This window comes from Galendromus occidentalis, unplaced genomic scaffold (assembly GCF_000255335.2).
Source record: "Galendromus occidentalis unplaced genomic scaffold, Mocc_1.1 scf7180000077192, whole genome shotgun sequence".
Taxonomy (NCBI): domain Eukaryota; kingdom Metazoa; phylum Arthropoda; class Arachnida; order Mesostigmata; family Phytoseiidae; genus Galendromus; species Galendromus occidentalis.
In genome coordinates this window covers 328,693-353,887 of record NW_003805180.1, presented here as the reverse complement: position 1 = coordinate 353,887, position 25,195 = coordinate 328,693, and the positions used below count along the sequence as shown (strand labels likewise).

The 25,195-nt window shown below is 51.2% G+C and overlaps 3 protein-coding genes and 2 non-coding genes across 5 annotated transcripts; 2 read left to right on the top strand and 3 right to left on the bottom strand.

Moving 5' to 3' along the window:
• Positions 1-1,036: 1,036 nt before the first annotated feature.
• On the bottom strand, positions 1,037-2,434 carry LOC100900019 (mediator of RNA polymerase II transcription subunit 8). The gene is made up of 5 exons (XM_003741759.1): positions 2,364-2,434; positions 1,968-2,129; positions 1,693-1,875; positions 1,367-1,560; positions 1,037-1,244 (listed from the first exon to the last, which is right to left on the bottom strand). The coding sequence occupies exons 1-5, from the start codon at positions 2,382-2,384 to the stop codon at positions 1,037-1,039; spliced, it is 768 nt and encodes a 255-aa protein (XP_003741807.1). The 5' UTR covers positions 2,385-2,434.
• A 4,579-nt stretch (positions 2,435-7,013) lies between these two features.
• LOC100899880 (glycine-rich protein DOT1) lies at positions 7,014-7,511 on the bottom strand. Its single transcript, XM_018638893.1, has one exon. The coding sequence runs from the start codon at positions 7,485-7,487 to the stop codon at positions 7,014-7,016; it is 474 nt and encodes a 157-aa protein (XP_018494409.1). The 5' UTR covers positions 7,488-7,511.
• A 9,158-nt stretch (positions 7,512-16,669) lies between these two features.
• On the bottom strand, positions 16,670-25,102 carry LOC108864028 (glycine-rich cell wall structural protein 1.8-like). The gene is made up of 2 exons (XM_018638892.2): positions 25,001-25,102; positions 16,670-17,227 (listed from the first exon to the last, which is right to left on the bottom strand). The coding sequence occupies exons 1-2, from the start codon at positions 25,100-25,102 to the stop codon at positions 16,670-16,672; spliced, it is 660 nt and encodes a 219-aa protein (XP_018494408.2).
• TRNAW-CCA (transfer RNA tryptophan (anticodon CCA)) lies at positions 24,231-24,302 on the top strand. The gene has a single exon. It is a non-coding gene; the product is annotated as a tRNA-Trp (tRNA).
• TRNAE-CUC (transfer RNA glutamic acid (anticodon CUC)) lies at positions 25,095-25,166 on the top strand. Its single transcript has one exon. It is a non-coding gene; the product is annotated as a tRNA-Glu (tRNA).
• Positions 25,167-25,195: the final 29 nt, after the last annotated feature.

Here is a 25,195-nt window from a genome sequence, read left to right as displayed (position 1 = left end):
GAATCACGGATGGAGGGAGAGGAATGTCACCAGTCCTCGGTCACTTATTCCTTCGGATAGATCTATCAGGGAACACTATGTTCTCGAGGGAAATGCGAATAAGGTGTAAATTCCGAGGAAGAGGATTCGATAGACCGAATAGCAACTGCCAACTCGATAGATTCGAGATAGGAGAGATAGATTTAACATCAAGCCACTCTGTACAAACAAATGCCGTAAAATTTTCTGTACCGCCAGCTCCGTTGAGGGTAACGAACCCCGTATAGAACTGGAATGCTCATGCACCCGGTCGATTCAGGCACTCCTGCGGTAGATAACTTGTACATAATCTAAGAAGTTTGTCGAAAGAAAGAGAAGAAACGTGCTGGAATCGATTTCGGATCAGCGAGGATGACCGGAAGGGAAATTGTGACGATCTTAGCCAACGTCGAGACTAGAGTCATGTCGCAGAAATTATACTGTTCGCTCTGTGCTTTTCTCGGAAATGTTGTTCGAGATACACGAACGAATGAAAAGTGTCAATAAAAGATGTTCATAGTAGAACTCGAGCATTCTTTCCCCGCAAAGACCCGGATTTCCGCGGAATCATTCTTGTTCCCCTGTCTAAGTGGATTTGGATAACTTTGATCCTGCCTATCGCTGTGGGTTATCCTTCTGGGCGTTCGATCATTTTTCCCGCGGTTCCCCCTGCAACCTGATGAGCGCAACAGCTCGATCCGCGCTGTCCCAAGTCAAGGCGGCAGTATCCAAGTCTCACGCACGGTCACCGAGCGCTGAATCATCAGAAATTGTTCGCCCGATGCCGAAAGTGCTGGTCCATCGGAGGGTGCCCCATGTTGGACCACAAACCGTATGCAGAAACTGATGTGAATTTATTGGACTCCCCGTTCACTTTTCTGCTCAAGAGAAAATTGCAGAGACGAGAATTCTCCTTATCAGATCGATGCTCCCAGCTCCGATCGATAGGATATCGACAACGGAGCATGCACTTATCGTACACAAGTATACACAAATCTCGACCATCTCAGTTGCGGGTTCAACGCATGTAGGGATGCGACATTCCCCCGCCGCTCTTGATGTTCGTCTTGATCGTGGCCGTTGGCATCTTGCCCCCACCAGATTGCGGGGCAGCCATCGAGCCTCCTCGAGAACCTCCCGGTCCCATCGGGCCGCCAATCGGTTTTGGGCTATTCGTTCCGAGGGCCCCACTCCCGTGAGGTCCTGGTCCTCGCACACTCCTGCCGCTGTAAAAGATAAGCCATTCAGAAGTCTGTCACTGGGTCAGGGGAAAAGAACTCAAGTGACATGGCTGACGTGAATTTCCGAATCGGAAGTTCCCCCAATGCCCAATCCATCCATCACTCACCCCAGAGTTGCGCTGACAAGTACGGTAGTTTCGCTTGCTATACAACTCGGAGGGGCTCTACTCGATGCATCCACGTCCCAATCGTCACGGCTCGAACGAATAATTTCACAAGCATTCTGAGAGATTCTATTATGTGCCACGATAAGTTTCTGTGTTGCTTCTCCGGTCATCTGAGACGCTTTCGCTGTGATTGCCTGAAAATATCGAGGTGGAAGGTTGAGTTCGACGTCCAAAGAATCCCACTCTGCTCTGATCGACGGACTTGACAAGTCACGCGAAATACTTCGCAAAGGAATCTCAATCAAGAAAACTCGATACGGATATACCTGATCTGCGGCTTCGATCTCCGGATCGCACAGGGTTCTCAAATAGTCCGGAACCGCTTGATGATTGAATAGAGGAACGCGACCTTCGGTGATCCGCTGCAATTCCGGATCAGGATCGGGCGATACCAGCAGCGGAAGGATGATCCGGTTCCGTAACTTGGGAATCTTGTCACTTCGGAGGACCTGGAACGGGCGAATGAGTACATGGGCGCTCCCATCTCATTGACAGCCAGATTGAACCAGTGGGCGGGATCGAGGGGATTGGCGAAAACCACCTTCAGTAGGTTGCTCATCTGTCCCGATATGAGGGCGAAGTTGTCGAGTACGGCTGGCCATTGCAATGTTTCGTACTCGTTCTCCAAACGGCAGATCAGCTGTTGAATGTTGTTCTTGAGATCCGTTGTCCGCAGGAGAAGAGCATCAACAACCTGATCGACCTGAAATGAGACGGGGACCGTGGAACATCCTCCTCTCCAGGCTTCCTGTACACGGGGTAGAAAACTCCATAGAGTTGTGATTCCTCCTCCAATTCCTGTATGGAGCTCGAGCAGGAGTAACATCCGAATAAACTCAATGGGGAATCCAGAGTTTTGCAGTCCGCACACAGAGATCTGGATGTTGGGAGCTCTCTCAATGGATATCTCTCCTCATTCGTTCTGATCTTTGCATACCTGCTTGTCCTCCTTATCCATGTTGCCCGAAACGAAACTGTTTGCGGCACCACAAGCAACAAACAGCCGGCAGCAGACTGCGGTGAATGTTTACTCTGGAGTTCTGGAGTCGAGTCCTTAAATCGCGGACCAAAGCTTAGGCGTCGGACTTGACTCACGATGATCAGGGTGGTCCGCCGGCGCCGTTTAGAATAGGATTCGGGATTCATACTCATAATAATCAGTCTCACTACCTATTACCCATGACATTACAGCTTTGTCTTGTATGTGTGATCTGCGCTGATAGTTTCCGCTAATTCAGGAGCACGCATCAAGCGGGAGAAGTTCGGACTCAGAAAGGAGTGAGGGAGTCTGATATGGAAACTCTTTGTGGTAGGCAGTAACTTACTTATTAATACTTATGCAACTGGTATGAGGGACGACCTGCGGATTGAACGGCGGAAGCGAGCTGCAAGTAGGCATCTGGTTGCGTATACCTGCGCTGGACCGAAATGGGGCTTTTTCTAGTGATACATGACGTCTAGTGGACTATTTTCGAATAGATTCTCCGCTCGAGTTGTCCTTGTCGGATCGGGTCGGATTTCAGCAGCAATCGACTCCCCCATGCAGACGCGTCATGGGATCGAGCTTCCCAGCGCGGAAGCTGAGTCTCGAAGCCCTCCCGAAGTGCTACCCACGTAAACAAGCGCTGCTCCCCTCATGACTCTGTGTCTTTATCACAGATCCACACGCCTCCCATTCCAACTCGCGATGACTGCCGTGGGGGAAGAGGGACAGCGAGATCTGAGAAGAACTTCCACTGGGTTTATACCGACTTCCAGTTTCGCCGGAGCCGATGGAATCCGTATTTCTGCGATTTCGTTCTGTATGGCGAGGCTGGCGGCGTAATCATTCGAATCCATTTCCGCTCCCCAAGCTTCTCCGGGGAGGCCTCTCCTCGCGCGACTACTGGGCAAAGATGTCGAGGAGGTGATGAGGCATTCCTCGTACCTTCCAATCGTTTTGCTCTTCCACAATTATCGAGTCTGTATATAGATTGATGGTTTAAGGCGCTTTCCTTCAAGATCCTGCCCTGAGCGATGTTTGAGACTGAATAGCGCATTGAATGCCGACGTCGGAAGCGTTGAATTCCCTGTTTCTGGTAACGGTGACCGCTCGACACGGCCTCATGAATGACTCATTCTATTGAACAGTAGGAGGTATCGAACTCCACCTGGTGAAACCAAAGTTGGGCCGATTCGGAGAGAGGTCCTAGAGGACTGTGTTCGAGAACCTCACTCGCAGTGTGTTCCCCTACTGCTCCATGACTCCGCAGTCTGAGCGAGGGTATTTGGCCTGGAGCTGGCTCCTGATCGTATGTTCCGTCGACTGAAGACAAGTTGCCGTCATTGTGCCGGAAGTTCAATCGGTGTCGGCGCCACCCTTTTAGACATACGGAGTTGAAATTCGCCGATCGGAATCTGGCATGGCTCCGCACGGTGTATGTGGAAGGTTTCTCGTCATCTTTCCGAGGATTTCGGGAGCAAAATCGAGGCTCGGTAGAACCCGTATGCCGCTTGCATTCAGTTCACTAGCAGACATGCGTTTGAATTGTTTCCGTGCGTATGCATTTCAACAACCACCAGGATAGCCCCGGAGGGAAGAGCTCGGTTCGGAGGTCTCGCACGGGCGATTGCGCGGGACAAATCTCAAAAAAGGGCCATGCGGAAAGCTAGATCCCAGCTAATCCATGGTTGATCAGAAAGCCAAGCTGCATGAAGTTTGGATCATACGGAGTGTCAGCACCCGAAATTCATGCTGGCTCCGACTGGGTTCCCCCGATGCTCCCGACAGAAAGCCTCGGACCTGGGGTCTTCCTGCCGCGGGTCTAAACCGCTGTCTGAGGTCATGACCGATGGTATCCGATGGCCTCGCCTACCCTTATCCCGAGATTGCATGTCACGAGTCTCGACTCATGACTTCCTTCGAGAACGCACCGTTTCGGCAGGGATGAGTCGCTCCAGTTTTCCCCATTCTTGATCTCGGTGTTCTCTTCAGACCTGTTCCGGTCATTCACTCAGAAGCTGGGGACGACATCAGCGGCCGGGAGGCTACGACGATGAGTTGTGAATCCGGAGGAGGAGCCGTCAGATCCCGGGGAAACGCACTCTGAAAGAGAGAGTCAACGGGGCGACGCAAGGTCTTGGGCGCATTCTTCTGTCAATCACCACACAAAACGTCGCACCAGAGTTGGAACCGGCAGAGAATCGCCACAAAGCCTCAGCCGACTTGTTCGGACTTGGGGGAGTATGTGGCGGTGTCGTTCAGGCCGTCAGCGAAGACGTTGGGAACGTCGCACCCAGGAGAAATACGATCCGTTCCAATCGAGGGAGGCTCTGTTCGTTCCAGGCATACGACCAGGAATATTGCGTATAGGCTTGAATTCTCCAGTCTACTCATATACGGGAGCGCATCGGACGGGGGACACCCCTGATCTCTTCCAGGGACTCTGATGTGAGGAAGTGAGTACATTCCGATCAAATACCGAGCACTACCAGGAAAACATGAACCAGGCTGGGAAAGAAGAAGAATTGCGTCGATTGCTTCGGGCAGCAGGAGATTCGCTAACCAGCCAGAATTTTGCGCCAGTCGGGTTCCACGAAAGAAGACAATTTTTCACCTCGATCGAATTTTGTAAGGTCGACATTCAGTCATAGGGTCGCCGAGCGATTTTCCCAATGTCTAGAGTGTGAAACGAGAGAACTCCCATGCTCAGCGTCGAAGCTCCAGCAGGGCCGAGGGGAGCGCCTAGATCCGAGATGTGGGGGACGTGTGAGATAGAGACATATGATTTGGACTGATTGTGAGTAGCGGAAAGTAATCATTCGTTTCGCTGCTCGTGCGACCGGCACAACTTATTACAGTAGGCTGACTCGCTTTCGGAGACTGATGCCCATGCCTTTCGTTATCGGTGGAGCAATCCAACACCGAAAACCTTGATCACCGAAACGAACGTTGACGCCAATCAGACCCAAGTGTCGTTATTCGCTGAAGGAGGCTTTGTTCGATCTGTGTCGATTTGTTTCGCGAATAGATGCCAGATCGATGAGCGGCGGTGCCGAGCAGACAAGAAAGTTGAACGGAGTGATCTTCAGCGGACGAAACCGCAAGTTCAACCCCCATCGAGCAGCGTAGGTCCAGGGGTTCGAGTGATTGATTCGCCAATAATTCGACAATATTATCGGATTGCGGTCTATTCTTCACCATGGTTATTCCGATTTTTTTCCGAAGGATCGCGCATTGCTCGAGCCTGGAGTTTCAGTCTCCAATACGAGGCGTCATCGTGGAGAAATGTTCCCGATGCTATCTTCTTGCCATCATTCGACGACGCTACTGTTGCCAGGAATCTATTCTTTTGTTGAATACATTCGTTCACTGGGCTGCGAAACCCTAGCAGGAATCCCGGGACCGCGCTCCCTTCATGATAGAAGTCGAGATGTTTGGTTAGCCTCAAGATTTAACAATACTCATACAAGGTCCTCCAACGTTCGAACCAAGTGAAAAAAGGCTCGAATATCGTGTTCCATCCTGTGAGGAGGAAGTCCTTGGACAAACAGCTATGCATTTAAGTAGTATCCTGATCACTTTTTCTGTTCGAAAGAACATTCAAGTATTCCGAAGTCATCAGAATATCGCCGGATTTCGCTTGAGTCCCCTGAGCGAATAGGATGCCTCCAGCACCGATATGGAGATGGAGAAAGTCGAATTTCAAGATCAAGGAGCTCATCGGTCTGCATATCAGCATCGGGCAGTCCGTCGATTCTTCGAAAATCTAAACGGGTCGGAGCTTCTCCTTACCCCGGAATCTCAGTCGGTCTCTTTTCTGGAGGAATCATCCCGAGGAGCGTTTCGAGATCTCCAGGGAGGATTAGCAGTTCCAGGAGTCTCTTGGCATTCATGATGATGACACTGATTTTCCCCCTAGCGTCGAGTGTTTCCTCCCCGGGGCGATCTTCCTCCGGGACTGGGGTCCGATAGAGATGGAGGATGAAGCTATTGCTGAGTGTCGAGCATGGCGGCGCGACGTAGCCTCGAGATCCCCCCCCCCCCAAGTTGAGCGCAATGCTGCTTCCTGATCCGCTCGGGTGCGTCAGCGTTGCTGACGTCGAGGATGATGTCGGGAGCAGAATGTCATCGACGTCGTTTTCATTCTGCTCGGAAGATGATTAAATTCTGTGCTCGTTGAGAATGAAATTGCATGCTCTGGAGAATGAGACTTGACCCTCGCGGTAGAAAATAGAAACCTCCCACGGCTCGTCTCGTGGCATTTAATCTCGGGTCCCATCAAGCTCGGACTTGAATCTTGCCGAAACCTCCACTTTTCACTCAGATAGATGAAGAGGTTCTGGGCCGCTCTGGCATTCCTCCTACGTCCGAGTCTCGGATGCCGAATAGATAGTTCCTCATCAGACCTGTGGTGGCCAATTAGTACGATTAGGCAGGGAGTCAGTTGTTCCAAGATAGATTTATTTGTTGTTTTTCAACAATTTCACTCTTCATTCTTCACTACACGACGGTATACACATTAGCTGCGCCAAGCCGTTCCTTCTGGAAGTTTGAACAGGGCGTGCGAGAACATCACTTCACGTTATTTACAGATCGGTCAACTGTCTACCATCCACCACCGGAGGATCCTCCGTGTCCTCCCGACTGCTGCTGCTGCCATCCTCCACCGTGTCCGCCTTGCTGCTGTTGTTGTTGTTCCTGCTTGACAATGAGGATCTTGGCCTGGCCGCCTCCGCTAGATTGTCCTCCGGTACGGGAGAGGACCTGGCCTCCAGCGCTTGTGGTGGTGATCTTGTGGACCGACTTGATCTCCTGGGTAGGGCCAGAGATAGTGTAAGTGGCTCCTCCGCCTGAGCTCTGGTGACCGTGAGACGCTCCTCCGCCCAAGAGTCGGGCGAGTCCTACGGCCGAGAGGGCGGCGTTGTCCTCATCCTGTCCCTGGTTGCCGCCGTGACCACCACCACTTCCTCCGTGTCCTCCGAAGTCACCGCCTCCGTGACCACCACCACCACCACCTCCACCGAGGAAACCGCCGAACGCGACGTGGGCTACCAGAGCAAGAACGATGAAGCTCTTCATAGTATTTTTCAGTGAAATTCTGTTGGCTGTAGCAATAGGCTGCGGCTCAGGCACTTTTATTACGGGCCCGCATCGAAAGGAGGAGGAGAAGGAGACGCCGTTGGTGGGCGCAGCTTAACCCAAGCTAAAGAACGTCTCTCTTTCCAATGTCACTGAAAACATTTGTCTCTGGTTTAGTGCAGCGGCCGCCGCCGCGGCCATCACCATCGCTGCCACTTCTGCTGTTGTTGCTGTCGTCGTTGTTCTAGCCGATGTCTTTCGATGTCGTTTTGTTCGTTGACGTTGTTCAGCATCTTGGCTTCGTCAAATAAAACCGGAGCCAATCGGGGATTAAACATACATAGCTTGAAGACCATGACTGAAAGGAAATTTGCTTCGAAGAGACTCGATCGGAGCTCCTCGAAGACTTGCGGGCATCTGGCGTCGAGGGAAGGTCGACGAATTTGAAGAGGCGCGAGTTCTGGTCGAAGGAATCGAATTGGGGGGAACAAGTGATTTCGAAATGTCAATGTTAGTGTGGCTGGTCTGATCCTTTGCTTATCGGATCGTCGAGCCTCTCCCACGGTAGAAACTTCAATCAAATAATGCTCTTGATGACCGAGCGCTATTGGGGACATTGGGGCGTTGTAGGGGTTCGCAGTGTTTCAACATATCGCGATCCTGCGGGAAAAAATTCACACCTGAGCCGCCCACGAAATCGTCGAGCTCACGGATACTGATGTTTATCCGTCACGCCGACGCGCCGTCGCCCACCTAATGCTAATGGAGATTTAGCACCGCAATGTAAACGACCGACATCCATCACAGCGGCCGCCGCGCCGCGACGAAGCTATCCCATCGCGACAGAATTATTCCATTATTAACGATAAGCCTGCCTTGGACTTCGCACCATTTGACCAGAAACCCTGTATCGAAGCGAAGGGTGGTCGAGAGCTCAATGCTTCGGACATGTCTCGTGCTTATGAGCGTTCCGCTCTCAGGAAAGCCGCTTCCATGTCACGTCGTGACTTCCTCCAATGTCGAGACGCTGCTCGAGCCAGCGCTCGCGTCGGGACTGTAGCGGAGCCCAAGCGTTATCCTTCCCAGTTCCAGGCCTCTGGACATCTGAATGCGAATTGACTACCTACCTCTGGTTGAGGCTCGCGATCATCTTTCGGCTTGCGGTGCAGCTCAGACGATACTGACCCATACTTGATGGAGAGTTCGTTCGCTTCCGGGGGAATTTTTTATGGCGCGACTTGTCATACGGTTTTCCGGACCGGCCGCAGGTCTCCTCGAACAGCCGCGAGCTCAGCCGTACCGATGCGACTCAATGAAATCGTTTGCTGGGGAACGACCGTTAGAGTCGCATCGAGGTGCATGATTTTTCTGCTCAGCTGTAGCAAGAGCCGCATTAAATTATGAGTGAATTCTCTCGGCTCTGTTCGAATGACCCCGGAAGCTCTGCACTGAATTATCGCCGGAAATTTTCGCACGGGTCGAAGGAGACGGGAGTCTCGAATCGATACGATCAGACATCCCCTCCGTGAACTTGCGATCAGAAGAGGGAGGTTCTGATAGTGAACGCCTTGTACTGTTCGTAAACCGATGCGGATAATTATTATTCCCAATGGCATTGAAATGTATCTCTTTTCGCCGCATTCGGATGTGCTGGTTCGCTCGTCGTGCGTCTAGCTGAAGTCGGGTCCCGAGCCCCCTTCAGATAAAATATCGCTTCAGATACTGTACATACAAGCAGGAGTGCTGTTCATTGTCAATAGTGTGTATCGGGTGCCGTCTCGAAGCCGCCAACGAGGTGAAGGACTCATCGGATAAGGACAATAGCGTCGGATAAGCACGCTTCGTACTGAGTGGAGTGATGTAGGAAGGTCTGATCAATAGTCACCGCTCTCGGTGCGAATTCTGCGGATAGTGCGAAGGTGACAGAATCCTACAGCATCCAAAGACTTCGTCGAAACCACGTGCGGGTATCCCATTGGGTCGGCAGCAATCGCTCCCCGAGCATGCTGATATCTCACTCCAAATATTTCCGATCGTAATCCCCCATTATCCAATCCATCAGGTGAGGTGGGGAAAAAGAGGATTCGGTTCCTATGTGAATAATCATATGGCGTGCCCATTCATATTCTTCAGAATTTCCCGATCGATCTTCTGGCAGCCCTTTGTTTTATGGACCACGATCCCTTTTGCAAGCCTCTTGAAGAGTCCTTCGCCTTCGGCGGAAGTGCGAAAACGAATTCGAAATTATCTCTGGGAATATTAATGATGATTCATGGCGTTTATCAGTTTTCAGCGTCGGTTCAACGGGTTAAGGAAGCGGCAGAAGTGAAGGTAGTTGCGAACCTTCCGAACAACATCAATGGAACACAGAAAATCTCATTCAACTGTTTTTCGATCCTCCATGAGAATTTCAACATTTATTTTCAGCACCGCGCCGTAGCAATACGTGCGCTGCTACACCTCCAAGTTCGACAGATGACAAAAACAGCTCAAGACCGACCGATAGTGTCCATCTGACTCCGCATCCTTCAAGGTCATATGATCTTTTCGACGGAACACATATGGGATTGAGGAATCGGTGTCGCTCACAGCCGGTTCCCTCAAGATGACTGACTGCTGGCAGTATCATAACTTTTTTTCGATTGCCGTAATTCCGAACTGATAGCTAATCAGCAGCGAATGTTGATCAGCATCCCGCTAATTGACACAATGCTCCCAATCAGTCGGGACGAGTCTATATACCTTTCCAAATTGGTCCTGAGATGTTGGGGAGCGATCAAGATCGCTAAATTTCCGTAGGGAGCCTTGAAAAGATATGCGGAAACCTATATCTCCAGTTTCGGACGTCGTTCATAAAAGATTTCTGCTCCCTACCGGAATCATCTGATCGTGACATTCCAGAAGTCCAGTACGCAATTTTTTTTTCCGGAGCACGATGCATGCTCACCATCTCCAGACTGCCACTGAATACGATGCCTCTCACACGAAATCGGCCCTCATGAAATCATTCGCTCCGTGGTCCCATCAAAAGAAACATGACGTTTTCGAGCGTTGCCGCATCGATCACATCGTGTCCGATCCTCATGAAATTTATCTCCGCCTTATCGCTTTCGGACAAGTTTCAAGGTTTTCGACGGTGGACGGCTGCCGAAACTGAAAGCTGTCAACGTCGTTAACGCTGCGCGCTTCACAATCATGATATTTTAATTTGCTCGACAAGATGATAAGCTATCTTCTTATGATGAACATTGATTTAAAGACCCTTCATGTGGTCTTGCAATTTCGCAGCTGATAAATCTTCAGTGAATTTCAGTAATCCGATAATGGGAGGGTGCGTGAGGAGCATACCATCATAAGTGGAATGGATTATATAGCTACAGATCCAGAGGGAGAGCGACGAGGAGGCCAATGGAATTCTCCTCCTACGATAGACTTCAAAGATCTTCCATGCATCATTGTGATTATCGATTATCACGTCCGGGTCCTCCCATTTCGGAGTCATTTTTGAGTTTGGTCCCAAGCTAGACAAACTCTGAAATCATCGCCCGTCGGAAGTTCCCGACGTGATTCAGCAAATGAGCCCCGGTCTCCTACAAACTAATGAATAATCAATACGTCGGGAGCCATCGGAGATGAGCTCCAGCTTCCTCGAAGTCCCACATCAACTCTTATTGTTTTTGATAATTGTCAATGCTCCTTCATTTCCTTCGTAGACTCTTTCGAGCCTCTCTCACAGAGGACTGTCGTGGCGGTGTCGTTTTCACTTTGTCTAGTTATAGTATCGGGCCAAGTTATACTCGGCACGGATAAGGAGTCACCGGTAGCCGGAAGACCGCCTTCGACTGCGGTCCATCCGCTCAATTGGTATTCCTTCAGCGAGCTTGCCAAATGCTGGCAGCCTCAATTGAGGCCAGTGAACTATCCCAAAATGCGATACTTTGGGGAATCATGGGAGGAAGAGAGAGAACTGTCGGCGAATGCACTAATGCTCAGCTTATGGCTTCACGAAGGAGTTCACGAGCAGGAGGAGAGGCTCCCGGAGTCGACATCGTGGCTCCCGTCCGACCTCGGCGATCAGAAGGTCTTGTGCATTGATCGAGCTGTATTCAAGGAAGAAGAGCCTCGAACGCCTTCCCCGGAAAGCGAAATCGAGAATTCAGGCGGCGGGGACACGAGCTCGAAGAATCTCGATCTTTCTCCGGGAGGATCTTCCCCCGGATCAGCCTGCTTATAAGAAGTCAAGTCCTCGATAAGAATCCTAGGCAACGCATCCCACGGGCTCGAGCAACGAGACATATATTTCCGAGCTCATGCCAGGGATATGCTTCTCGGTATTTAAACGTCCGCCTTCTTGTCCGGTAAGGCACCCGATCTACGAAAAACTTTGCGTTCGAGCGAAAAAGAATACTTCCCGATCAAATCGTAACAATCATAACGCCGGAGGGAATTCCTCTCAGAGCAATGATTCCAAAAATCGAGAAACTCGTCGATTCACTTGAATTATCCGTGGTTGGAAGCGCGGTGAAATTTTCAAATGGCAGAGAACGGTCATGCAACTTTCGACCGCACAATCGCTGTCGAAAAATGACTGACTCGTGCATTGAAGGTACCGAGACGAGGGAGCCTTTCCTTCTAGATATATACTAGTAGTTGGTTCAATCGAATATAGTCCGCTAAACTTCAATCAACTTCACGCTTTTGCTCGAAGCCAAATCATTGCGCAGGTCACGCTTTGACCTCAAATGTCAAAAAGAGCTCCCGAGGCACGGTCCGCGAGGAGAGCCGTCGTAACTTGATTCGTGGCGACCGCTCGTAAGTTCGATTACCATGCTCTCACTCGCCGTCTACCTGACTGTTCGATGGATTCGGTAGATTGAATGGGATATATATTGAGATAAATATCGGTTCCTCAGTCAGACAGTCCGTCCACTAACCTGGCAGGCTGGCGGAGCGACCGAATGTCCGTTCAACGGACACCTGCGCTGACCATCGCTCGTGAGCTGCGGCTTAATAATGATAAATGTTCAAGTGGGCCGCTCACTTTTGGAACAGCACTCGGAATAATTGAATCGGATCGTAAGACTGCCGTACGCTTTGTCGATCCATCTGTCTGTCGGTGCGTCTGTCCATTTATCCGTTTGTCAGCATGCCGGTGGGTTTGTCCCTTTGTGGGTACGACGGGATCGCGCACTGCTCCAGACCCTGGAGCTCTGAAGGTCTCTAGGACCGACAACTAATTAACATCATTAAATCCAGCTCGAAAACTTCGGATGTGATTCGAATTACATGCCGGACCCTTCAAGGGACCGACCCCGCGCCCTAACGCCGCGTGAGAGGCCTTTCGTCATTGGGCGTGATGAGAGATGTCGACACGCAAGAGCTTGTCATGGATTCGAGGTTATGCTTCTCCGAGAGGGAGCAACCCCGGTTTCAGAATATCAGCTCGGACCTGGCGGTTTCGGGAAAAATCTGACAAGTGAGAGAATCGGCTTCCTTTCGCCATTCCGCACCGGACATTCCGTGAGGGTTGCGCTCCAACGGTCTCATTGAATTTGTGTCACCATCGCATGGCGGGATTAAATAAAAAAAGAACAACGGAGAAAAATTTGCCAAGTAAGTGAGAAACACGATCCACCCAACTTCGACCTTGATGGTTTGCAGTTTTGCCGCGGCGCGACGGTCCATGTCATCGTCGTCGACGCTGTAACTTTCTGATCACTCCAATCTGTTTCGAGCTGACTGTCGACTGTGGCCGATGTTCGTCTGCGAGAGAGCGGACCAAGCATAAGCAAGAGAAAAAAGTCAACTGTGAGATGGTGATTATACTACACAGCAACAACAAGGCGTAGTTGTAACATCAGTCTTTCTGCTCTTTTGTGTCCGGATCGCTCGTGGATCGAGCGACAGGGCGGCCGGCCAGCGAGTCGGGCGAGCAAGCTACTCGCGGCTGGCTTGCCTTCCTGCAGACCAAGCGACGGTGCGCGTTGCGACAACGACAAGGTCCTTTGGCGCGCTTCATCACGGCCCGAATATACGCTTCGGCATTCGGCTATTATTTCTACAACAAGTTGGATCAGAATGTAATTTTCTAGGATTTGAAAAATATCGACAGACATTAATTCTGCATTTATCATGACGGAGCATGGCGGTTGTCGATCTATCGATTTTAGAAATGCCTCCCATCGGCAACTGAACCGTCAGCGTGCCGCGGCACACCCAGATCGGGATCGATGTGACGTCCCGCCATCGGTTTTGTTGTGTTTCTCTGGGACTCTCTCCGATTAGTTCGATACGGCAATCCGATTCTGGGTGGGGCGTGAGGTGTGAGCATGTTTTTGAGTCCTTCCAAGTGATCCTTGACCCCCGACTGAAGGGAGCGCCTGCCACTGCAATGAGCGACTTACCGGATTGATGATGGAACGCTATCAATTGCATTCCCCTCAATTGAGCAGCAGCCGGCTTCTCGCGAATAAAGCCATCGTCTTCGGCGATTAGCTTCAGAAAATCGACGAAACTCGCGAAGAAATCTCGCGGTGATGACCTTCAACCCCGAGGCTGACGCTTCGAACACTCACAAAATCGTTTGATCGCTAGATCTCCTAAACGATATGGACAGCGGCCTATTGAGTCGAAAAGTCCTATTCTTGAAAGATCCGATCTCCTTGGACGCACAGAAACTCGCCTGAAAGTAGCTCGACTATTGATTCGATCCGACTGAAAATATACTTGATTTGCGAATCTTCGTCATCATTCTCGGACAATCGGGTCAAGTCTCCAATCGATTCGGAACCTCCGAACTGATTGCGGGCGTTGCAACAGCGTTGTTAGAAATCTAGTGAGAAAATCGGGAGATCTCGTCTTCCGGTAGCGGATATTCTAAGGCCTCGTTCTTGATTTATTCGATCGGTATCGAATTCGAGACGAGGTTTATTGTCTCGGTGGAGAACTCTCGGTCTCTGGTCATCGACCTCCGGAATGCCGTACGGAATCCCAGCTCCCGGCTGAGAGTTCCCGAGCGCACAATGTTCGGAAGAGAAATTTCCCTCTGTCAAGTTCGATCCCAACAAGGTCCCGTGCGATCAAGCTTGGGAAAGAGCCACTCTGTCAGTCAAATGAACGCTTCCCCCCATGATGAGCTTGTAAGAGAACCCGATCCGGTATTCAGACGATTTTCATCGACAAGGTCGGGGTGAGAATGTTTTATAATTAATTTCAAATAAATCTATCAAGACATTGTTTCACACAGGGAACTCGGGACGAAATTTTCAAACGGTGCATCGTATCGAATGGATTTGTGCGAACGATTCGTTTCGGTAGGAAATCCGCGCAAGAAGCTTTCGGGAGTGACCTAGACAGGTCGAATCACCAGAAAAAAACACAGGAATCTGCATAAGACCCTGAGAGCAATAAGATTCGGAGAAAGCTATACAGAGATGAATCCTCATGAAGGTTCGCCTCGAGTCTCTAGATGCATCTTCGCTGCGAGAAACCCCATGTTGGCCTGTTATCGTTCCCCCGGGATTAAGATTGGTGTTCCGGGAAACGAGATTCCCGGTTTTGACTGGAACTGAGCTCTGTTCGCAGCGAATCAATCAAATTCCAGCTCTATTCCTTTCATCCGAAACACAGATTCGAGAGGCTGGTGGCGGAACTCGCGTCGAGATTCCGACACATCAGGCCGCTTCCCATCTTCGGCTTCTGGCTCTTCCACGCGTCTGCTTCCGTGACCGTATCCAACCCTTGTTAACCGAAATGTATGGTCCACGAAAGCCCGAACCAAAGTTCTGCTACAGGGGGGAAGAAGAGGCTTCGGTCCCTCCTTGCTCTGAGCGAAGAACGTGTTTAGAGAAACACGAAGCAGAAGATTAAAGCTGAGGGCTCGAGAGGCTCGGAGCGGAATAATCGACGATTCCATGAGAGGAAGGAGTCGAACGCAATAGGGACGACCTCGGTTTGGGGTCAATACTCAGTAGCTTATAGTGATATGAAATGGCGCACTCCGACCGTTTCGTCGAGACCTTATTCCGAAATTTCTCCGAACGTTCTCAACGACAGGGAGACGGCCGCATCGGTACCGTTAGTCAGTGGGGAGAGCTACCGACCGTTCACTGTCCGGCTGCCGAACATGAAGGGGTGCCAGAAGGGTGACCGAAGCGAAGAAATACAAGAGCGCCAGCTCTTCAAGTGTGACAACTTGAAGCGCTGAAGAAATACCGACGACCTTGGATAATGCGAAGACAGACGCGGGCTGGTACAGTCAGGTGACACAGTGAATGTTCAAACAGCGAAAGTTCAACACATCCGAATTCGACTGCGATAGGAGTTCTGAGGGGTGAGGCTGAGTACTCTTCGCCAGAGCATCGAATGGTCAGCCATTATTGGAATCTGACATCGCCTCATCGTCTGAGGGGTTGTAGAGAAGTTCAAGATCCTAGGAAGACCGACCGCAACCGCATTCTGCGGGGAATGAGCCGGGCTGTGATCGAAACCGAGCAGAATAGCTTCGTCGTACGGACCAGTTCACGATAAGTCGATGCCAATATAACTTGAATATCGAGCCCGGGATAATCTGAACTCGACCGGTGCCACAACGTGGAAACCCTCAGGGAATCCTCGAAGATGAAAACTTCGAGGTTCATCAATGTTCTAGTCCCAATGTATTTGCGGACAACTCAGAATGAAGAGGCCATATCCTGTTTTTTTTTGTAGTGGCGAAGCATTCAGCGTACAGTATTCGTTTATTTACAAAAATACACACGGAATGTAAACGGCAACGACGAATCAATCCCCTAATACGATCGTCTTGTTGGTGTCTATATCCACTTCTTCCTCCTCATTTTCATTGCTGGAATCCACCCGATCCTAGCAATATACTCTGTGTAGAACACGTCTCAGCGGAATCCAAATCTGGAGAAACCCCGCGTAAGTGAGTATTGGCCTCAACACGTGCGACTTGTGGGTTTTCGCTCGAGGTTTTCCAAAAATGGGAAATCCCACTGGAACGTTCAGTTTGGCATCATAGCAAAGTCTAAACGAACTCTAAGGCCTGGTTCGATGTACTGAAGACAGTCGGGATCGAAGAAGCGAAGGAGGGGATTCAATAGAACATTCTAGTCTAGATGGGGGAGAGAGGGAATGCTTTGCGAGAATGATCTCCCTATTGCTGTGGCGAGGCTCTGGGATTACCATCCTCCGCCACCTCCTCCTCCTCCACCTTGTTGCCATCCACCTCCTCCTCCGCCACCTCCTCCTCCCTGCTGCCATCCGCCTCCACCGCCACCGCCTCCTCCGTGTCCTCCCTGCTGAATTTGAGCGGTTCCGGCGACCTTGGCGATGAGAACCTTAGCCTGTTGGCCGCCGCCTCCTCCTCCGGACTTAGAGAGGATCTGTCCTCCTTGATCGATGGTTCGGACTTGGTGGACGGTCTTGATGACGTGGGTGGGTCCCGCTACCGTTAGGGACCCTCCACCTCCGTGACCTCCTCCGCCACCACCACCCTTGATGATGAGGATTTTCTGTTCGCCACCTCCACCGCCTCCGTGACCACCGCCACCACCACCACCTTGTTGCCAACCACCGCCGCCGCCGCCGCCTCCACCCTGTTGCCAACCACCTCCACCTCCACCGCCTCCGTAACCACCACCTCCACCAGAGAAACCTCCGAAGACGGCCGTTGCCGTGGCCAAGAGGACCACAGAAACGAGGGGATTCATTGTTGCTTTTTTTTTGTGCTGTACCGGCTGTTGGTGAACAGCTCACAGCCACACACTGCTGAAACCGACTTCGACCTGACGCCTTAAATACGATCGGGACTCAACGGGGAAGACCTCCAGTCAACGTCAAAAGCGTCCGCCGACTGCGACGTCCGATGAAAGAGCTCACGGGAGAGAAAGGGCGTCTGGGTCGCAAACAGCGGCAAACCACCGGTAAGATCCGCGGCGGGGGCAAGATCTCTAGCACCGGTCAGTCAGTCAGTCAAACCAGCTGCGTAACTAGTCAGTCGACCGTGTGGTCAGCTTTCCCGTCTGCCATGACCACGGCGGAAGACGTCTTCGTGAATGCCGAAATCACACGACAAAATGAACTAGGTAGGATGAGTATCCGGACATGGGACGATGAGGAATCGGCCGATCGATGAGTGAACAACGAATTTTCGCGGGGGTTCGTCCAATCTAATCATTCGGAAGGAGAGCTCCCGCGAAGCCTCGAAGGGCCCGGTGAGCCTCGGGGAAGTCGAGTTCGACCGCGATCGAGAACCGCTGCTCAATGGACCTCGTCATCTAGCGTTAGGAGCGACCGCAGTTAGGATTTTCCAAACTCGGACCCTTCCGGGGCCGTAATGCGCTCAACACCGTCGAGGTATATGTTGGAAAGAGGAGATCCGTAGCTTGTTGTGTTGAACAGATTGAAGAGATTTGTTGATGACTCGAAATAATTGCTGAACGAGGATAAACGGCCAAGCGGTGCGACAAATGCGTCTGGTGACGCTCCCCATGAAAGCATGATGTTGATTTGTGTGATCGTGTATCAATCGGCGTAACATCGACGGCGAAGATTCACGGACGCTGGGAACGGAGAAAGCCAATTCAAATAGGATGTGGAGAAAAGAGCGCGAGAGATGTGTCCAATTCATTTGTTCTGGGAAACCTCCGGAACAAATATCTTTTAGGGTATATTTCTCGATTGAACCTTTAAAAATATTCATATTTCGACTCGGTCAGCTGCTTGACTGTCAATTATGGGAAAAAGCAAGGCTGAGTCTCGGAAGTTTCTCTGCGGGTCCCTCCGTCATTCCGAATTCGTGCTCATGCTCCTCAGCAACGGTATCATGTTGTCTTTTGCCTCCAATGGTGCGAGTTAGTCTTCCACGCAGATAATACACATCACGAGGCAGAGCTCATGATTTCGATAGTTTCAGCAGAAAGCGACAGTTAAGGGCTCTGGAACGTCGTGTTTCGTCGTTGTAGCCGTCGTCGTTTCTCGTGGTTTACAAACAGCAAAGCCGACGTGACGCGAGAAGACATTGAACTAATATTGCCAGATTTTCGAACTAGCGGACAAGCACACACGTTTACGAAGTGACAGCTACGTCAGAAAATAGTGGTGTGACATTGCCGTCTCTTTAATGTTGCAAGTATATCTCAGGGCCCGGGATTAAACTCGTGGCGACAATCTTTCGCTAGATTCCGTTGACATTAAAGATGTTGAAGTGCGCCTCTCAAGCAGATCTTTCCTCTCACGAGTCCCAGCCTCGGGGCGAACTTAACTCATCCCGGCGAGATCTTCACTTGAAGAACAAAATTGGGAGGACCCAGGGTTCAGGAATTCGGATACTCTCCTGCTGATCCGAGCTGGGCTGACATGTTCGGGAAATCCTCCATGGCGGCGCGGTCTGATACTGACACCTGCCACACTAACGAGCGATTGCTGAAATTCGCGATACAAGCTCAAGTTCCGAGGCACAGTCCATGCGTCGAAGTCGACGGTGTGAATCGTGGCGCGTCGCGTATGGACTCCAAGGTACGTTGGATCATTAGCCGCTTTCAATGGCTTTTGTTTCTTTCCAGTTGACTGTTGAATGGTCCCATCGATCGATCGTGCGACCGCGCGAGCAGCTCACACGCTTCATCCTTCGTCCAGGATGTTATTCACCAGTATTCTGGGCGGGCACAGGGTTCCGCCGCCGCGCTCCGACAAAACAAGATCGGCGCGGGTCAGAGTCATCGAGCTATTTGAGTGAAGCGGAGAATTCACAAGACGGGAAAAAGGAGAAGGAGAGTGTAATGCAATGTGGGCCTGAGGGTACGAGATCTATCGGTCCGCATTTGAACCGTGGTTGGAACCCATCGCGGGCAATCAAGATGTTGGAACCGGAGCGTTGAGCTGTGGAAGGTGATCGCCGGGACGGGTCTACAGAATTTCAAGCGGCAGAACTGCGGTCGGAACGACTGCAGAACAATTATGTAGAAAGCGATCGGTCATGTTGAAACGTTCTTGCTTCAATGCAAGTCCATTGTCGAACTTCCACGAAGGACCAGAAAGTTCGGACGGCTAGCGGCTGTCGCGTCGTTTGCAGAGAAGTCGACCACGACGGCGGGACCGGTGGTGATGACTGGAATGACCGATGCAACAGGCGGAGAACACGCTGGAGAAGAAATATAGAAGTCCAGACAGCCTCGCACCTTGACGGCGACAGCGAGAAAAAGTGATTATGTCAGCTTTTGCGCATCGTCAGCACCGAAGAGAATGAAAGCAGATTCGAGCGGATTAAGTTTCTTCGAAGCGCAGTTTCCATTCGAACTTCTTCATTCCCTTCGAAAATCCATCATCCGGTGATTTTTCGCAATTTCACTTCCAGATCTTTCTCCTTTGATTTCAACCACCTCCCCTACCCCCCCCCCCAGATTATCGGAGTTCCTCTAATCGTCTTTTCGGTCACGGATTCATTCGGGAGGCGTAGAAATTGAAACTCTCGGGTCCCATTGGGAGTCGTCGGTATGATGTTCCCTTTCAGATCCGGAGGAATCAGGAATTCGGAATCATTCTTCCGAAATTGAATGGAATAATGATTCTCAAAGTTCATGGGGGATGCGAGACATGATGTCCGAGGGACATACGAGCAAAAGGATGCACGGAACGACGAATGAAGTCGTTAGAGTCATCCGTGATAATCGTTCTTTTCGTTCTTCCATCGATAGGATTCCATCGAAATCGAATGTATCGGATATCAAACGAAGCCCCGATTCGCCTATTCCAACGCTGATGAATCTATGGAGCAAGATGCACCTTATGAAATCTCCCCGCTATCAATGAAGCATCAGATCAGAGAAAAAATTTGAAGCCGGGCACATCTTCTCCCGATCCTCGGTCAAGCATCACTCCCGACAGGGAAATTCGCCAAGAAGAAGAGCGCGGCCTCTGATGGTAGCTGAAGTCTACTTCTGATTGACTTCGGCGCAGGGGCGTCCTAGAGAGCCCCGAGTCCGATTGCTATTGACCCGGGAATCTGAACGGGGTACAACGGGAGAAAATTCAAGTGGGATGAACTCTCCGAAGAAGATCTCAACGCTCATCGACCTGAGCGATGCTCGCGATCCGGAGTGGCGCGACATCGGACCCCGGAAAGTGTCTTGAGTGATACGCAACTCCATGAGCCTTGTGTAACGCCCCGTCAGTGCAGCGAGGCTCTCGTTCGCCTGTTTCGACTCTTGCGTTGTCTTCGATGATCAATCCGCGCCATGAGTTCGCTCGTTTGCGTATTTGTGCTTGTGCGAGAAGAGAAACGGTTGAAACTATCAACGGCCCTGAAGTAGTTTGACTTTGGCCTTCCCCTTGCTCGACGAATATTCGTGAAGTCGATGTTGTGCGCTGAACGACGATCAAGTCCCTAGAGCTACTGCAGCGGCGATCGACGATGCGGCCGATTCGCTGAAGCGAACTTTTCTCGGCGAGGTCCGAGCTTTTTTCAATTGGTGCCAAGGTACAAGTCTGACGTTACGGGGCATTCAGTCCTGCGAATCCCGCAACGCCCCGTGGATCCATCCCCGTCGAACATTCCTCCATCGATTCATTTGTCGAACGATCGACAGCTGGCTTGTTCCTCCTCTACGGTTAAAGTGTTTGTTGTTATAATTGACTCGCTATCAAAATCACGCGGTCAGTCGTCCATTCGAACGGCGTCGGGCAAGCTCCGATCGAATGTCACGACTCCCGTGTGAGCTTTAGCCCCGCTCGCGTTCCAGCTTGCAAGCGACACGATTCCAAACAAAGTAAACAAACTACCCCAATTCCACTTCGATTGCGTAGCTTTTGAGTCCCTACGTTTTTCAACGCTCTATCGATTGCCGGTTCGCCGATTGGGCTCTTCGAGCGTTGATTCAACTTTCTGTGTGTGTGTGTCTGTCTGTCGGAGTGTTTATTCGTCCACGGGGTGTCCTTTCAGATCGATGGCGAAACGAACTCGTGGATGCCTTTCGACCTTAAATAGTTCAGTCGAAAGTGAAAAGTTCAGGCCACCGAATGCCCCGTACAGGATACGCAGTGTTTCTCTGTCCTCTGACTGATTGTATGTGTGAGGACGACTTTACGTCCGCGAACCAGGGGATTCTAGGGGGCCGGGTAGAGGTATGCCATCGTGGGTTTGTCATACTTCACATGCGGCGAGCACTCTATTTCGTCAACCGGCTTCGCTTCCGCGTCGTACGAGTCCGCACGGTGATTCCCAACGAACGCTTCTCTTTTCCCTCCCAGACTTGCCCCAGACGGTCATACAGTTCTCTGTATAAATCCTGCCAATGCTAATTCTAGATCCGTTCCTCCGTGGAAAAGCCCAATCGTCAGTTACCGATGTCGAAAGCTCCTCCAAGATTCTTGTTGTTGACCCGGATCAGTAAGTACCTGGATCAGCCGAGGGCGAAACATGCGCAGAATGATCAACGAGCGTGATCTATCTCGACTATCAAGGAAGTCAGTCCGCTCAACCCCACGGAACGCGATTGAGGATCCGAGCTCTGCTTCATTCTCTACGAATATAAATGAATGTGCATGTGTTCAAACACAAGTGTTTAGGCAATTTGACTGAGTGAGCGTCAATCATACTTGCCGCTGCTCGAGCTCGACTCCGATCGGTCGCATGAATTCACTTCCTTTCTGAAATTGGAAGGGCCTCAGAGTGTACATGAAGTCACGATGCATAAAAATGTGTGACTTGTGACTCTGAATACTGTTCTGGAGCTTTCCCTTGCGAGGGACAGGCGACTCGGGCACTCGCGAATTCGGAGGGAGGCATTGCAAGTCTCACTGAGCTCGCAATCCATCCAATGATGAATCGATCTATCTGTGATATTCTAGGATGGCTTCTCGAGACGGCATTACTGCGCCGCTTCACCGATCGCCGCAGGGCCAGGGGCTTGACGTCGTCAACGAGCTCCACGATAATCAGGTGAGACACTTCAGATACGGGCGGAAACTCAGATTACTCTGCGAGCTATGGACATGCATATCTCTTCGTCCGCCTGATATTGCGGCTGATGATCATGTAAGCCAGCGATAACAATGGCACATGCGACAGCAGTCAGGTACGCCTTGCGTGGCGGATGGAGCTGTCCTGGAGATCCTTTCTCTCGTTGTCGTCCTTCCGGCGCCGAGGCAACGAGCGAGGGAGCGAACGGGCGGGTGGAGCGTAAAGCTCGATTTGTCAATGATAATCGGCTGACGTTTCCGACTTAAGTGGGTCATAATTCACGGGAAATCTCTGTATTCTCCGAGCCCTATCTCCGTGATCGGTTCGCTAGTTGGTAGCGAGCTGGATTGCAGCTAATAAGTCAGGCCTCGACTGAATGAGCCGACGAATGACGGACGGAATGAATGGAGGAATAACCAGGGAGCGACCCGATCCGAAAATCCCGCGCTCCGCGAGAACGCGAATACGAAAGTTGACAGAGTGTGAAATTTCCACCGACCACGCTCCGCGACGACGACGGCGTCTGATGACGACGACCCGACCGTTATCTTTCCTCTTCATTGGATCCACTCCTTCTCCGCTGATTCCGCTCCTGGTCTCATCATTATTAACATCATCATCATAATTATCATTTCCGCCGTCGATTCGACGACGGACATTAATTTCGTCGCTCGCGCACTCAGAAAAATTATGGCTCTAGCGTTCCATTCGTATTTCATTGCTCTCTATCACGCTCTCCTCGGAGTTGTCGCGATCGTTTTCTCCACGCCCGACTTCACGCGTTTGAGTCGAGAGAGAGTTTTCGACGAACCCTGGAAATCCTCCCCGAAGTCGATGAATCTTCTCTCGAGTTCATCGGAGGGACGTTCCTCGCAGAGCTCCACATCTTGGTCGTCGATGAATTTTCGGTAGCTCCAAGTGCTCGAGGCTCTTCAATGGAAAATTCTCTTATTTCTCACCACTGCTCGACTCCGAGCATCGAGCGGTTCCCTGTTTCTTCTTATGGGCGGCTTCGAATGCGGTCGAGTGCAGAAGAAATCCGTTTGAAGATGCTCCGGCCGCAATAACTCCGTCGGACATCCCATCGTCACGAAGTTTCATATGGCTGAACCAGTTCATAAATGCGATGTTGTTCTTGTCGAGGGTTGTCGAGCGGAGAACGTTCTTGTCAACCGAGCGGACTGGGTGAGCATGTCGGCAAACTTGCGAAAATCCTCCGCCGAGACGGGAAAAAAAATGTCAAAGAAACGAGATCTCTCGGATTCGCTGCTTCTTTCATTTCTGCTCTCTCCCACCGAAGGTACACATGGTTCAATTGACGGGCGCAAACGTCGGTGACGATTGTATGCAAATATGCATGAGAGCTCTGCCAAGCCCACTCAGTCAAGTGTCTCAGCTAGCTGTTACGAATGTAGCAGGCCACTTTTCGCGAAACGTCCTTTCAGCACTTTTTCGAGGACGTGTGAGCAAGTTCTCCGGGCAACCCGCCGTGGGGAGCTTCTCGACGGAGAAAACTCGCCACTCGGGTGCTGTATCGACTGTAGTGACGGTGCTGTATCGACACCCATTCGCTGTCAGTTCGAGCGACGCCGACGCCAACCTGTCGAGCGGAGAATGGGCCGTTCGGGGAACTGATCTCGTCCAAGGGTTCTCAGTCGAAGTGGAGACGAGAATAAGCAATGGGAGTCCTTACCTCAGCCGACATAATCGATTAGGCTTTTCCGTCGTCGGAGTAGATCGATCACACTTGTCCCGCACGGCGTCTCCAGACGAGTGCAGCTGACTCGGTGGCGCAACGGTAGCGCGTCTGACTCCAGATCAGAAGGTTGCGTGTTCAAATCACGTCCGGGTCAAACTTTTTTTGAAAGTTCTCGTTTTGCATGCACCGGCCACCGAATTCCATCACGGGTTCATGAGAGATCGACTCCCCGCTACATTCGAAAATCTTCAGTTTCCATTCATATCAAGTCATCAGCACTCCCTCTCCAATGCTCTCGCGACGAGACGGACTACCCAACGAGATCATGGGCGAATCGAACCCATTGGCATTTCGCGAGCCGAAGGTAATCGTTCGGTCTCATTGCATCCGGAATAAGAGTTCTGTCGAACGCCCGCCCTAGCGATCCTTTCGGTGTAAGTTCATGTCTTCTCAGCACGGACTGAACTTTAGCGGAGAACTTCAGAGATTCTAGCCGAAACGCGGCTTTCATGATGAGATTTCCCTAGAGATAGACGGAAAGTACGCGGTGGAAGTTCCACTTTGTCGGGAACCGACCGTCTGGAAAAGCTCATGAAGGACTCTGAAATAGCCTGCTTGAGTCTGTTGCTAGCTGACTCCTCTAGCCATCACGCATACTTAGATATACTATTACTGAACCCGTGGTCTGGTCCGGCTAGCGATTGATTGTCGCACTTCGGGGGAAGCCTCCCAGGGACAACATGGATCTCGGGATTGATCTTCCCCCTTCACGATTCGTCATATCAGAATTATTTGATGACGCCCCCGCGAACTCTCGCAGCTCACGGACGCTCGCGAATCAGCTGATCGTACAGTCTGCTGTGGCGAGTGCTCGAGACGCGAATCATCGACGAGAGCCCAGGTGTGGGCGCTCGCAGCATCTCTACCGCTGCCGGTTGTGTGTGTATCCGGCATGGTCTAGTGGCTAGGATACGCGGCTCTCACCCGCGAGGCCCGGGTTCGATTCCCGGTGTCGGAATAGTTTTTGCTCGAGAGTCTAGAGGTCTA